At 33.8% G+C, this 15,156-nt stretch overlaps 1 protein-coding gene across 2 annotated transcripts in view; it reads right to left on the bottom strand.

Annotated features, from left to right (window-relative positions):
- Window positions 1-615: 615 nt before the first annotated feature.
- The window catches only part of NUP107 (nucleoporin 107), a 50,775-nt gene continuing 36,234 nt past the window's right edge, over window positions 616-15,156 (bottom strand). For both annotated transcript variants that reach the window (XM_058308407.2, XM_058308408.2), the window contains exons 15-28: window positions 13,750-13,809; window positions 12,982-13,127; window positions 12,808-12,856; window positions 11,114-11,183; window positions 10,669-10,787; window positions 9,939-9,977; window positions 9,481-9,631; window positions 9,029-9,141; window positions 8,677-8,779; window positions 8,068-8,228; window positions 7,204-7,329; window positions 6,260-6,373; window positions 1,665-1,832; window positions 616-982 (exon numbers count right to left, since the gene is read on the bottom strand). In XM_058308407.2, the coding sequence (XP_058164390.1) occupies window positions 875-982; window positions 1,665-1,832; window positions 6,260-6,373; window positions 7,204-7,329; window positions 8,068-8,228; window positions 8,677-8,779; window positions 9,029-9,141; window positions 9,481-9,631; window positions 9,939-9,977; window positions 10,669-10,787; window positions 11,114-11,183; window positions 12,808-12,856; window positions 12,982-13,127; window positions 13,750-13,809 (1,527 nt within the window). In that variant the 3' untranslated portion in view covers window positions 616-874. The remainder of the gene's footprint in view (window positions 983-1,664; window positions 1,833-6,259; window positions 6,374-7,203; window positions 7,330-8,067; window positions 8,229-8,676; window positions 8,780-9,028; window positions 9,142-9,480; window positions 9,632-9,938; window positions 9,978-10,668; window positions 10,788-11,113; window positions 11,184-12,807; window positions 12,857-12,981; window positions 13,128-13,749; window positions 13,810-15,156) is intronic.

The following is a 15,156-nucleotide window of genomic DNA, read 5'->3' as shown; positions in this document are numbered from 1 at the left end:
CTGAAAAGAAAGCTAAAAAATTTAACACGGGTCTGTATAACATGTGAAACTTCATGTGAACTATGAATATGGGTAATACTGCATATAAGACTTTTTCTTTGAAACTGAACAAATGTCTGTTAATGTTACAAGATGTCAATATCAAAGATAAAAAACAAAAATTATGTGAAGAAACCAGACAGAAAGTTCTAGATATTGTATGATTCCAGTGATATAAAATGTAAATATAAATGAATTTATAATAATGTAATTAGATTAGTGGTTAGGTGGAGCTGGGGGAAGATAGAGGAAAGGTGGCTCTTAAGGGAATGAAGTTTTTCTTTTTGGAGTGATAGAATTGATCTAAAATATTTTGTAATGATGAATGTATAAAATTTAAAGCCATTGATTGTATACTTTGGAAAGATTGTATGGTATGTCAATAAAACTGCTTTAAAAATTGTAATTTAAAAAAATACTAAATTTTATGAGTAATTATATGCCTGGGTGAAAAATGAATCTAGTTTCTATCCTCTTTATAATTTTAAGATACCAGAGTACTTATAATTACAGGAAAAACTTAGGATAACAGGAAATTTAATATACTTATTACATAATAGAAATCCAATCTTGGAATTTTTAAGAACAGAATTTTTTTATTCCTATAGAATTTTATTAATAAACACACTTAGGGAAATACTGATATAATACATTAAATTTTCCAAGCATCAACATAATATTCTGAAAAGTACAAAATTCAAATGTCTTAATTTTACAAACAGTTCCCCACCCCATGCTGATGTAAAAGAAAAAAAATCAATAATTACAAATATGTATATTTTACAAAGAACTCCACTCATCATGGAAATTTGTGGGATTATGAAGAATCTATGAATTATGACTGAATTTCATATCCTAATGGATCAAGTCCCTGGTCTAGTAGCATTAGAGAGGATTCTCTTAGCTTCTGTAGCAATTTTCTTAGTTCTTCCTTAGAAAATACCTGATTTTTAAAAAAGAAAAAAGAAAAAAGAATGAGAACAAAGCATGTCACCTAGTCAATCTGATGAGCTCAATACTAGAAGCAATTCCTCTTTAAGATTTATGTACCCATATGTGAATATATCTCAGCAAAACTGCTAAATAAATAAGTAATTGTGCAAGACAGCCAGAAACAGCAGCTATGTACAGTAGGGCAAACAGAGAGAGATGGCAAGGTGAAGAACTTTCTTGTTTGTCTGTTTTTTGTTTTTTATTATTATTGAAATAATGAAAATGCTCTAATAATGATTTAAGTAATGAATGCACAATCATGTGATTATACCAAATACCACTGATTGTACACTTTGGGTGAATCATATGCTTTATTAATTTTATATATCAATGCTTTATTAATATATATCAATAAAACTGATTTGCTAAAAAAAGTTATGTAGCCAAAAGCTAATAAAAGCTATTTCTCAAAGCCAGCCTATACACTTCTAACTGCATACACACACACACACACACACACACACACACATATATATACACACATTTTGAAAAAGAAGCATATTTAAACTAAGTCATTACTGAAAAAATGTGAAAAACAACTAAAAAATATAAACACATCTCATAAAATTAAATATTACTATGGTGCTTAATCAATCACTAAAATTTAAAACTACAAGTATTCCAGAACTTACCAGATACAGTTTGTGGCGCTCAGAGGATACCATATCTGCTAACTGCAGGCATTCCTGATACTGACCAGTACTATGCAAGATAGTATGAAGCAGAAAACACAACATTGGTAGACAAAGCTTCCTTAGTAAAACCATCTGATGTGCTCTTTCGTGGTCTTCTTCAGCATCCTACAAACAGACATCAAGTAGTTCATTCCAAAACCTCAAGCTAAGTACTCTCACAAACAGAAAAGTGAAGTACTGAATCAAAAACCAAAATGGAACAGGTAGAAGCTAAAGGGATTCTCTGAACGTTATTGTAGCCCATTAAAAAAACAAGGCAGGGTTTCAATCAAACTATCTGGTAGATCTTATGGCAAAAAATGCATGAAGATGAACAAAGTACACTACAGAGAGTAATGGGTATGATAAAAAATGATGAAAGAAAAAGCCTCTAAATTTGTTTTTCTAATAAACTTACTATGCCTTGGGGGAAAACATGCATAAAAGATACTGAAAACCATTAGAACATAGAACAGAAAATTAAAGAAACACTATTCCCCTGGATATACCTAGGAATAAATTTAGATATAGATATGAAGAAGTCTACAGGGACACACCAGTCTGACAGCAGTGACTGCTGCTGGGAAAGAGAAGGGTCAGGATGGGGGCAGGACACAAAGGGAGGGCCAAGTGCAACTTCACCGCATCTTTTTATGTTTAAACAAGGAGAATGAATTTGATTTTTTCTGTAAAATTAAAATTTTTCTAATTGAAAAATTGAAAAAATCTACAGATTAGAATCATAGAACTGAGAAAGAACTAACAGATACATGAGGAAAAACTTAATGTAATGAAAATGATTAGCATTTCCTTATATGTGGTGGTTTGAAGGTCTATGTACCCCAGGAAAACATGCTCTTAAATTTAATTCATTCCTGTGGGTGTGGACCCGTTTAAATAGAACCTTTTGATGAGGCTACTTCAGTTAAGGTGTGGCCCACCTCAATCAGAATGGGTCTTAATCCTATTATTGGAGTCCTGTATAAATGGAATGAAAAAAAAAATACAGAAAGAGTGAGAAAGTCAGGGATGCAAAAAGTTGAAAGCCAAGGAGACCCAGAAGAGAAGGGAGAGACCAGCAGATGCTGCCCATGTGACAAAGGAGCTAAGGATCACTGTAAGTTCGTCTTTGGAAAGAAAGCATCATCTTGATGATGCCTTGATTTGGACATTTTCCTGGCGTCAAACTGAAAGTTAATAAATTCCCATTGTTAAAGTCAACCTATTTCATGGTACTACTTGCTGGAGCAGCCTAGGAAACTAAAGCAGTATACATGGCTCTTTTAAAAAAAATTAACTTGTGGACAGTAAGAATGTTGAAAAAAATGAGATCTTTTATGCCCACTACTTTCTTTCTACAACAAATCTGGAAACTAAAATAATTGAGGAAAAAAAAGTACTCAAACCTCACTATAATTTATGAAACCATCTTAAAAATAGGAAGAAAATCCATAGAGCTCATAGTGCAAAACAAAACAAAAAACCAGAACAAGAAAAAAAACCACAGTTCCTTAAAAAGACTGTTAATAACCTCATCCCACAGGATGGATTTTGCCACCTGCTCCTCCTAAGTGTTCCTGCTGCAACATAAGGGGGGCTTGCAGGTGACCTCTTCTGCTAACTATAACGGCCTCCCATACCAGCAGACCAGCTGCCGCCAACCATCAAGAATCATGCCTTATTTGGAAACCACATATCCGATAAGGCTTAAGATCCTTGTTATATAAGTGATCATATAACTCAACAATAAAAAGATAAGTAATACAATTTTAAAAATGGGCAAAAGACTTGAATAGGCATTAAGAAAAAAAAATCATGCCTGATAAGCCCAGCTATTTGCCACAAGGTATAGGGAGTAAATGCTCTGCCACAACCTAAGATACGTTTCTCATTTCATCTCAAAAGCTTTGAAAAGTATTGTAAATATAAGCAAATTCTTTTCATCAGGGACATACAGTGCCTTATAAGTAAGAAAAAATAACATTTCTCATATTTAATACATCTTATGAGGGGACAATACTATATATAACTTAGTTGAAAATATCTTGACAGCAAGAGTTGACCTGTACGGATATTACAGGTGTCCCTAATCTGAAGATAGTGCATACACTCCAATAACATGGTACCACTCATTTACCAAATATTTACTGAAAGCCTCTAATGTGCTAAGCATTATTTTAAATGCCAGAGGCAGAGAAAGAAAACAAAGTTGCTCCTTTTGGGAAAGGTTATATTCTAGGGGTACACATAGAAAAAACCCTGATTTTTATTATATCAGATTAATTATTATGCGGAAAACTAAAGCAGGATAAGGAGGTAGAAAGTGACAGATGTGTAGTATAGATTGACAAACAGACAGACATATTTTAGATAGGGTAGTCTGGGAGCGGGGGGATAAAGAGAGATGACATTTCAGCAGACTTCCAAAGGAAGTGAGAGGGCCAACTATACTGATATGGTGGGTAAAAGAGCATTCTAGGCAGAGGGGAGGGCAAAGAGGCCCGGAAGACTGTAGTGAGCCAAGGAGAGAGCATTAAACATAAGGAAGGTTTTCAAGGTTTGATTTATGTATGGACTTGCAATTTAAGAAAAGAACTCTGGGTTTTATTCTCAGCATACTGACAAGCCATTGGAAAGTTCTGAGTAGGACACTAACATTTTATAAAGGATTCCAGGCTGCTATATGCAGAAGGGACTGTGAGGAAGAGTGGGAAGGCAGGATTAGGATGTAGTGGAAGTAGAGAGAAGTAGATAAAGATGGGCTGTCTACTACATCCTGCCACCACTCCTCTGGACCACCAGCCCCCAACAATAATGGAACTATTCTACAATTATTTAAAAACGTGAGTGTAGATTAAAGAGACAGTGAATGTATAACAACAGGGCAATTATGTATGGTATGTCTTGCACAAGGGTGGCTGGCCAAGCAGGTGAGTAAAGGCTCAAATCCAGCCTGTGCTCCATTCTACAGGTCATGCACATTGGCATGGAACATACCTGGGTAAGGCAAGGGACACCATTTTCTAAGTTGTATACAGATTACAGGTATATAATCTGTATACAAGTGATCAGCAGGCATCCTGAAAAATTCCTACTTTTTTGACTCTATGTAAGGGCTTTAAGCTAAACTCAGAGATGATTCAAAATATCATTATTTATTTGACTGCTCAAGAAATCTTTTCTCTTTTGGGTTAGTTTTGAAGAAGAAATTGAGATTATTGATTTAAAAGTGTTTGATGAAACAAGACAGTATCATTCATTGCCTTTCATCCGACTCCATTTTATTTTATAAGACTCCATACTTGCTTGCTATTTTGTGGCTTTCATTATCTAATCTACTAAGATTGATAATTAGAATAACAAAGATTTATAAATAAGGCATATTAGTCTTCAAAGTTTATGTGACATTTAATTAGTATTTGGCAACACTTCAATTTCACCATCATGAGCACCAACATTAATTATTAGAGAAAGGTTTAGCCTGAGGAACGAGCTTAAGGTTCAAGACTATTTATGAAGTTAGCAGGGTTCTCTTAGGAACTTTAGGTTGAGAAGTGGAGACTTTTTAAGATAATTACTATTGGAGGAATAACAGTAAAAAGGGACTTAAATGTAGTTTCTCTCTACTTGCTTATTGCTTCAGGTCAGAAAGGGGAATCCAGAGGAGCTAGAAAAATAAAGTAGAGGGAAAAAAAAAAAAGGGAAAATAACAAAAGAAAAGATACCAAGAATACTCCTGTGGGTTTCTCTGCTCAAAATAATGTATCAAATATCCAAGAATCCAGCATTTTTAGTTCTCCTTAGATCCTCAGATCTGCCATTCTGTTTCTGTCATGCCCCAGGATCAGGCCTCAATGGCTTTCCTCAGACATGATTATCTGTAATATCCTTCCTTTCCCCATCCAAATTCTACCCATTCATTCAAAATTCAGTCAAATCTGATACCTTTCAAACATGCTGTCCAAATCCTTCCAATCAGAAGCAATCTTTCATTTTCTGAAAGTTCTTTGAGCTTTTCTTATAGCTTTTAATACTTCTTTAAAAAGGTGGTTCTCAACCCAGGCTACACATTAAAGCTTTCCAGGTAATTAAAAAAGAAAAAGCCCAGCCCTATTTCTAACCAATTAAACCAGAACCTCTAGGGGTAGACCCCAGTACTTTCTAAAAGCTCCCTAGGTTATTTAAATGGACAGCTCAGAAGTGAGAGCCATTACTTTTCATATGACTTACAGACACTACTAGACTTACTATCTTTATATCCTTTAACTGAGATAAATACATGTATAATTAAATTTTTAAATTCAGATTTTTAACAAATTAGATTTTAGTATCCTGAGCGAACATATCCAATGTGAGGAAACAGCTTAACAAAGAATCAAATATTACTATTCTCTAGTTAGTATTTTCAGCTTAAGCTTAAAGTATGGGATGTTCAGTTATAATATAAACATATGTACAATCTGTAAGTGCTCCTATTCAGAGACAGAACTTTCTAAGCCAGTATTTTCTTGTTTTTAAAAATAGTTTTAGTGTAAATGGTTCACACAGCTTACCTCTCTAACATCTACCATCCACCCTCCATCAACAAACAATAAGACGTTATACATTTTCTCCTTCACATCAGCAGTTAGGGCATCCAAATGTCCTTTCCAAATACCATAATCCATCTGCAAAAAAAACATAAAACAGGGAGGTGGACTTGGCTCAAAGGATAGGGCTTCCGCCGACCACATGGGAGGTCCACAATTCAAACCGCGGGCTTCCTTGACCCGTGTGGAGCTGGCCCATGTGCAGTGCTGATGCACGCAAGGTGTGTCGTGCCATGCAGCAGTGTCATAGGGAGAGCCCCATGCGCAAGGAGTACGCCCCATAAGGAGAGCCGCCCAGCGCAAAAGAAAGTGCAGCCTGCCCAAGAATGGCGCTGCACACATGGAGAGCTGACACAACAAGATGATGCAACAAAAAGAAAAAACACAGATTCCCGGTGCCGCTGATAAGGATAGAAGCGGTCACAGAAGAATACACAGCGAATGGACACAGAGAGCAGACAACTGGGGGCAGGGGGAAGGAAGGGGAAATTTTTAAAAAATGGTCATAACAGTTTCCATAAAAAATAAAAACATAAAACAGACATACAATGGGACAAAAAAACAAAAAACACTGTAATTTGTAAAGTACAGACAAGAATGTATATGGAAAATCATTCTAAAGAGTTGACATTAGGGTCAAATACAAAAATAAATATCAACAGATTGCAGTTAAGTAAAATACTGAAATGTTAACTTTGTAAATGAATGGTAATATGCCCTGAAGATATTTTTCATGTTTGTTAATTATCTACAGAAAAGTAATCAGATGCTTTTTTTCAAAGTAGAACATTAACAGGAAGATAACCAGTTATAATAGGAATAGAGGTGCTGAAGAAATGATCTCTTTAAATACAAAACATGTATTTTTAAGAGGCAATAGACAGATCTCACATCCATATTTAACTTACTTCATATTTCTTCTCTTTGTGTTCATGAGCCACTTTCTCAGTAAATGTTGCCTGAGGTATCAAAGTAGGTTTTTGTGGAGCTGAATTCATATGCTTAAACCACTCGTTAAAGGTTTCATGGGCTTCCTAAAATGTAAAATCAAAAGACAAAACACACAAGAGAAAAGTTCTCAGATATGTTCAACAAAGCTTTTGAGATTTGGTTCTGAGAAAGTCTTTTAGTATCAAGACATGAAACTGTTCAATATTTATTTTTAGGGGGAAAAAAGTGAATAAATGTTTTGGCACGTGACAAGCACCCTCGAAGTATATATTGTGTTTTCTGGCATCTGCCCCTATCTCAGCCCCCTGAAAACTCAGCTATCACTCTGTGATGTATGACTTTTTACTTGTCTGTCTTCTTGACTAGCCTATTTGCTTCTGGAGAGCAAGGATAGATTCAGCCCTAGTATTTAGCCCAGGATAATCATTTAATTATTTGTTGAATGAATTTTGAATGTGTGTATGTTGTTTTAGTTATAAAAAATCTAGAATATCTTACTTTCCTCAGTTATTGCTAAAAGCAGAAATATTAAAGTTGAGACAAGCATTCAAAGAACCTTAAGAAAACGTAAGTTCCAGAAACCATACAATCTACCATGTAAAATGTTTCTGGTTGGTTGACATGGATTAGAAAGGATCATGCTAAAGAAGACACGGACATGATTTCAATCTCCCTGTGGGTCAGTCAGTAGTACTAAAGTCACAGGGAACATAAGATCATGAGTTAAATGCCACTTCTAGAGAAACAGTTTAAAGTCCGAGAGTGACTTTGAAAAATCTTCATGAAGATAGGCACATCTAGAGTTTTCTTTACATTCTCACCAAATAAGCTCTAATGCACAAATGTTCTCTGATAGCATTATCATCTTCAGCAGGAAGTGGACTGTCCATTCCTTGTTCTTCCCATTGATTATAGATTTCTGCTATTGAATCCTGAGGAATTTTCACAAATACTTCTTTTGCAGCTTCATGCTTTTTTGATGCTGTGATACAAAGATGTACAATTCTTAAAAACATATATACACTTTTGGGTCGGGTCATTGGTTTGACTTTGACAATGACCTATAACCATTTCAAGGCCCAAGGTACCACTGTTAAAGGTCCGGGTGATCTTTCTACCTAATGGCCTGGCCTTTTCTTTATCTTCATGTGATAAGTAACACAAAAGGATACTTTAAATGCAATTACGTTTATATACTTTTTTGTTTTAAAAAAAAAAAAAAGCAATTACATTTTTCAAAGTCTGGTAGCCAGACTATCAGAATGAAAATTCACTGCTAAAATTTTTTTGTTTCAACATACCAGGTTTGATATGTAAGAGTGGCTGTTTGTCCCCACCTTCTACAAGTAGAAGGATTAAAAAACACAAAAAACAAAACTCAAGAGTAGATCTGAACAAAAAAAAAAAAAAGATAGATAGATAGCACGTACCCAAGAATTTTCTCATTATTGCATTGCCTTGTTTTAGTGCTTCTGCCCTCTGTGCTGGATCAAATACCAACCAGTCAATTACATCAATCTTTAAGCGGTCCTCCTATTCATTTAAGGGGGAAAAAATAGAAAATAAATTTTGTTTTCTAAGATGTTCTGCAAATTAGAACAAACTGATGCCTGCATTTCTAGTGAACATCATTTTACCTCAAGTTATACAAAATTATGAAAGAGGGAGGGAGGAATGAAGGAAGGAATCAATGTATTTTAAGGTAGAAATAAATTCACCAGGAACAACTACATGAAAGATTACTAGGAGTTACATGACAACCTCCCCCCCCCCCCCAATTACCTCAGTAGTACCAGTATCTAGGGCTGGTGCCAGGTCATGATGACTAAATTCACCATCATCTTTCTTTCGAATATTTTCAACTACAGTTTTTGTTATTGTTGCAACATCCAAATCTAAAGAAGTTTTTGAAAAGACAAAAAACCCGACAAAAAACAAAGATTAATCTTTGACACTAATATTCTTTAAATAGTTACAATGTCTTGGTAAATTTGGAGTAACAATTCTTTTAAAATATATAGAATACAAAAGATTTTATAAAAGAAAATGTAAAAATTAGGAGATACTTTATGTGAGCTACAGTATAAGTTATGTTATTCCTAAAATAGAACTGCATTGAAATTTTTATTCTTTTTTTTCTCAAGAGAAAAATATTTAAAACTAGAAGGACAAATGTTACTAAAATAAAAATTATAATTTACCTAGAAAGCCCAATAGAGTACAATCATTTTTACCTGCTTCTTTAGCCAGTTCCAGACAATGGTGGCGCTGTTCAAATTCTGTAATACCTTCCAAAAACAAGGCATACTGGGCCACTGCTAGGTCTTGAGGCAAATGACAGGTATAAAAAGCTATGAGATTTGTATGTTTCTCACTTATTAAAAGCTGAAATATAGAAAAAGACCAAATAACATCAATAATAGAACAAGTTCTAGGATCAGCAGTGCTTTTTAAAATGTTTACTTCAAAAATTCAAACATATTTAGACATACAAAGTGGAGAGACTCATACAGACATGGACTTGTGCTGCTAAACAGAATTTCAAATTCCAAAAAAATGTACTTAAGATAACTGAACGATCTCTTATGGACTCTGGTGACTATCCTGCCACTGGATATTAAAATAGTCACTATGATTTCTGTTTGCATTAAAATATGAAAAGAAGAATCAAGTGTGGGTTTTCAAAGTTTACCTGTATGTATGTCTTTAAAACTTCAACAGAAACTTCTTCCTTCACAGGAAAAAAAAAGAAGTAATCCAATAATAAACACAACTTTTATATACCAATAATATGTCTAATAAAAATTCTGCTACTGAATGATTTTGTAATGACAATTACACAATAACTATATGCCAGGTTAAGTGCTTATCAAAGTTCATACATTGCCTGATTTAACTTTATTATAACTCACTGAAGGTAGTAACTATTATCATCCATGTTCTACAGATGAAGAACTAAGACTTATAGAGGCTTTATTTACCTGGAATTACACAGCTAGAAATTGCTGGAGTAATGTGAACCTAGGGTATCTTATACCAAATCCAAATTTAAAACTACTGTATCATTTGGTCTTCTATAGATACCCAGACAAAAAAGTTATCAAGCATTTAAGAAAAAAATAAACAAAAAGAAAATGAAGATTTTAAACTCACATAGAACTTAGTATGGTTCAGTTAGCTTAGCTGGTTTAGAGTTGCTTATTTATTATGAATTTATTGAAATAACCACCCCCATTCCCTAGCCAAAGACTGAAAAGAACCACACATAATAAATTATCATTCGCCATATGAGACTATATAGAAAACTTCTGCCCTCTTATCACCATTTCTAGAAAACAATAATGACAACAAAGTGTGTTTTCCTAGTGATAGATATACACATCAGTTTTGCAGAAAAGGGCAGATTTTTCATTTCTATTTACTTTGGTCTGTAGTCCCAGAGTGCGGAAAAACAAAATGAGATGAGTCATGAAGCGAAGAAGGTGTCCAGGTAGCCCATTTCTGCCTTTGGAAAGCCATTTGCTAAATTCATCCATCAAACCTATAAGCCATCAAAGCAAAGACTCAGCAACTGAGATAAAATCTAAAGGAGAGAAATAAACACTACCAAGAACATTTACTTCATTCCTATAGTGCTGTTAAGTCACTGTCCCGTTGTTAAAAGTCATCACATAACTCTCCATATCCTCTTAAACAGACTCTGGGACTGAATTGAAACAATTAATGAATAGTTGCTTTCAAAAGCAGCTGATATTTATAAAGATGAAAAGAAGTGGTTAGTAATGTTCACCATTTTGATAACTTTCCACAGAAATTACAATAAGAAAATGAAGAATTCATACAGAGTAAAATAAAATAATATCTTACCATCAATGTCTCCCAGGATAAGGAATTTTTGAACTACATGATAATGTTCTTGATTTTCTTCCAGAACTCTCTGAAAAAATGTTTACATTTTCCATGAATCTTCTAGTGGTCATTCAGTAGTATGTACTCATTATAAAACTACGTCAAACTTTTGATGGAAAATGTACAAAGAAACAGTAGGGAACGAAGGGCATTAGGAAGATGAAACAAAATAAAATATGGGAAAGATACTGCCTTTGGAATGTACTAAAGGCTTACAAATCCAGAGCTGGATGACATCTTTGAAAGTAGAAAACTAGGATGTAACAATTTAATCTCTATGAATGCTTATTAAACTTTGGTTCTTTACATTTGAGTACTATTTACCTCAGCACTCCAGGGTGGACCAGAAAAGAACACACGTAACCTAGGCATAATAAAACTACAAGAATTCTTTCAAAATGAGCAGTAGTGCTTGAAAGCACTCTTTGGTATCCTCTTCTGCATATGGCACCAAGAAGAGCAAAAATGATCAAAATAGTGACTAGACACATTTATAAGTAAACTGCAGCTTGATTTTTGAAGCAAATAGTTCATTTATTCTTCGTCAAATACATTTTAATTTTTTATTTGTTCAATTGTCTAAATTTTTTTATAGTATTTGTTCTTGTTTACTTTCAAACCTTTGTTCCATCAGGAATTCTTTTTATTACAGGACATGAGGTGTAGTGATCTAGCTTTGTTTTCTTCTAGTCAATTATGCTAGCACCATGTATCTCAATAAACCACTTTTTCCTCTGAAATTCGACATTTCAGACTGGTGAGAATGCAGGGAAATGGCCACTTTAATAAATTACTTGTGAGAATATGAATTAAATGCTATACCCTGTGATATACATACATAAATATATACAGTCTTTACCTCAGGAACCCTGCTTTCAGAAAATCCATCATTAAGAAACAGAAGGACTAGCAGATAAGCATATATGTATATAAGCATGCTTATTACAGCACTAAAAACTTAAATACCATCAAAAAGGGAATGATTTCAAAAATTGTACATCATTCTGTAAAACATTATGTATCTACTAAAAATAAGTTATGTTAAATTTACTCTGTAACCATTAATTTGCAGAGATTATAGTTACATGAAAAATATATCAAGTTGTAGAATAGCATAGAACAACAAAAACCAAAATCCTATACTGGAGTATTTACATTATTTATGCATACAACTATATGGAAGAATAAGTATCGGGATGTTTTATCACCTTAGAGAAATGAGACTAGCCGTAAAGAGGCTGGGGGGGATGTTATTTATCTATCTTTGGATTATTAAGTTACAAGTACCCAGAGTATTTAAAAATTTTTTTAAGATATTACATTTAAAAATATTACATTACTTTGGGATCTAGGGAAAGGAGTTCTTGTTCATTTTCCATTAAGTATTATATTTTAAATCTTCAAAAGGAAAGGAATAAATTAGCTGACATGTATACCACATATTTATATGAAACAAATTCTGAACCAAAGAAACACAGAAATGATAAATCATTTAAATATTTCTTTCAAAAGAATGTTTCTCATTTGGATAATGGTAAGGAAAAAAGCAGAGAAGAAGGGTTACACATACTGTCTTTCAGTATAGTACATAAAAGCATAACATTTATTATTTCCTATTCCAGACATCCTAAAAAGTTCCTACTAATATTTACCTTTTTATCTGTGGCTTGAAGCTCTTCAAAAACCTTTTCTAAGGTCCAACTTCAAAAGAAAGAACAGGAAAGGGACAGAAGAATATTAAAAACATGAGCATGGGCTATAATATAAATATAACTTCAAAGAGCAAACTACAAATCACCATGACTAAATAAAACCAACAAACTCACTTTGCTTCCAAATATTCTCTTGGGAGTTCTTCAGTTTCCTCCATTGTCATTACTGATGTCCGGATCTCCTGTTCTACCAGACTATCCACCATCACCCGGAAGTAGGCCCACACTGTGTCTTCCCAGGTGTCACAGACAGGAAGAAGCTATTTCCCCATTCCAAAACAGAAACATATACATATTCAACAAAACAAAAAGTTTAAAGTCACTTACATTGACATAAACATTTTGGATTTCTAAAAATCATACAAAACAACCATTTTCCCCCAAACCAAATCTTATAGTTAGAAATACTATGATTTTTTTCCATACTGAGTTCACAGTAGAATCAATTTCCCAAGCTGACATAAGATGGAGTTTCAACTGATTATTACAATATCCCTCGAAATAGCTGTAAAATATGTTTGAGGACCAGGGGAGAGGGTGTAGGGGACTATGAGAAATATACATATATATGTTAAGACAAATCAAGCAGTTACTGTGCTTTGGTACATTTTTGAGTATAGCTGTGGGAACTAAAAAGTCAGTAATAAATCTGTTGACAAATTCATAATTCTTAGAAATTCAAGTCTGATTTCTTACTATTAAAACATGAATGTATAGGATATATCGAATTAAGCAGCAGAACTCACTATTCTGTTTCATCATTACCTCTATCATTTACTCTTAAAAGTATTCTGTTTATAAGATTATTTATGATTATTAGAATATTTTGAGGATCTGATTTCAATCCACAGAAAAATATGAACTATTAAATAGCTTGCATACCTGCTTGAGATTCCCACTTAAAGCTGCATAAATTGCTCTCTCATATCTGTTAAAAAGTTCCTGAAATACAATGAATATAAACAAATATGAAATATAGTTTTTTTATTAGTATGCCAATTTTCATTATAATCATCTGGAATTTTGTAATCTCTTCTAAACTGAACTTATTCATTTGACAGTTCCTAAACTTTAGTGAAAGATCTAGTGGGATAATAAGAATTAAGGACTCCTTAGTTTGATGAAAGAATCAATGTTGAAATCTTTAGGAAAAAGCCAAACACCTAAATTTCGATTATAGGGTGAAAGCAAGTCCAGCTCTAATGGATGCTTTAATTATTTATAATGGTCAAATTTTATTTCAGAAAGAATCTGTAGTGTTTTCTCCTAGAAAATTTCTAAATACCTGATACCACCTGACACTGACCTAAGTACAATATCAAAACTAAGTACTTGCAATCTGTCATGTATCAGTGTGTACCAAATTCTTAAGCAGAATTAACTATATCCATCAAATTACTCTTTTAACTTCTGGATTTCTATTAATGGCATTTCCAGCTTTCTTGTCACCTAAATAAGAGACCTCAAAGACGAGTGATTCCTCCTCTGCCTTCTGTATCTAATCACTGGCCCTGACCATTCCTGCCCCCTTCTTTTCCTTCCCATTCATATTATCCAAGGACAGATCCTTGACACGTTGTGTCAGAACACTTCTGACAGGCTCCTAACTACCTTCTCAGTCCTTTCAATTTTAAGCCATGTCCATTGCCATGCTAACATTCTTAAAAGAATACTGTCATGAGCCCTTAAGGTTTTGATGGTTCATTATTACTAAATACTGGATAAAGTTTGAACTCCTCAGAGCAGCATCCGAGGACCATCATTGCCTGTCACCAATTTACCTTTTATAGTGATATTTTCAATTTTAGTCAGTTTGGCTATAATACTCATTTTGAAAATGTGAATTTGTTCCAACATGACTGATAAACAGGGAATAAGAGCATAATGCAATTTCCCAATAGCTTGTACATGATTTCATCCACAAGAATCACAGAATTGTACCCAGCTGAATCAAGCAAGCCCTTTAGAAATACAGGAACCTGGTAGACCTCAAATATCTATCAGCTACTTCAGCTCACCAGGTATGTGAAAAGTCATACCATCTACATCTGTTAAATTTCAAGTAACCTTCCTTCCAACACTTCACAATAACTCACAAGCTGCAACCCTTTGGAAAGCAAACTTCAGTCTTTTTCCAGGTAAAGTGCTATATTTACTGCAGTACTTATGTATTTCCTAGCCATTTAACATGGGTAAAACTGTGCTACCATTTTTTAGTAAGTTTTTATCTTTTTATGTATCACTCAAAGCTTTTGAGTATTGTACCTTTAATCTCATCTCCCCTGTAAG

This window comes from Dasypus novemcinctus, chromosome 12 (genome assembly GCF_030445035.2).
Source record: "Dasypus novemcinctus isolate mDasNov1 chromosome 12, mDasNov1.1.hap2, whole genome shotgun sequence".
Lineage (NCBI taxonomy): Eukaryota > Metazoa > Chordata > Mammalia > Cingulata > Dasypodidae > Dasypus > Dasypus novemcinctus.
This window is presented reverse-complemented; position numbering and strand designations above follow the sequence as displayed.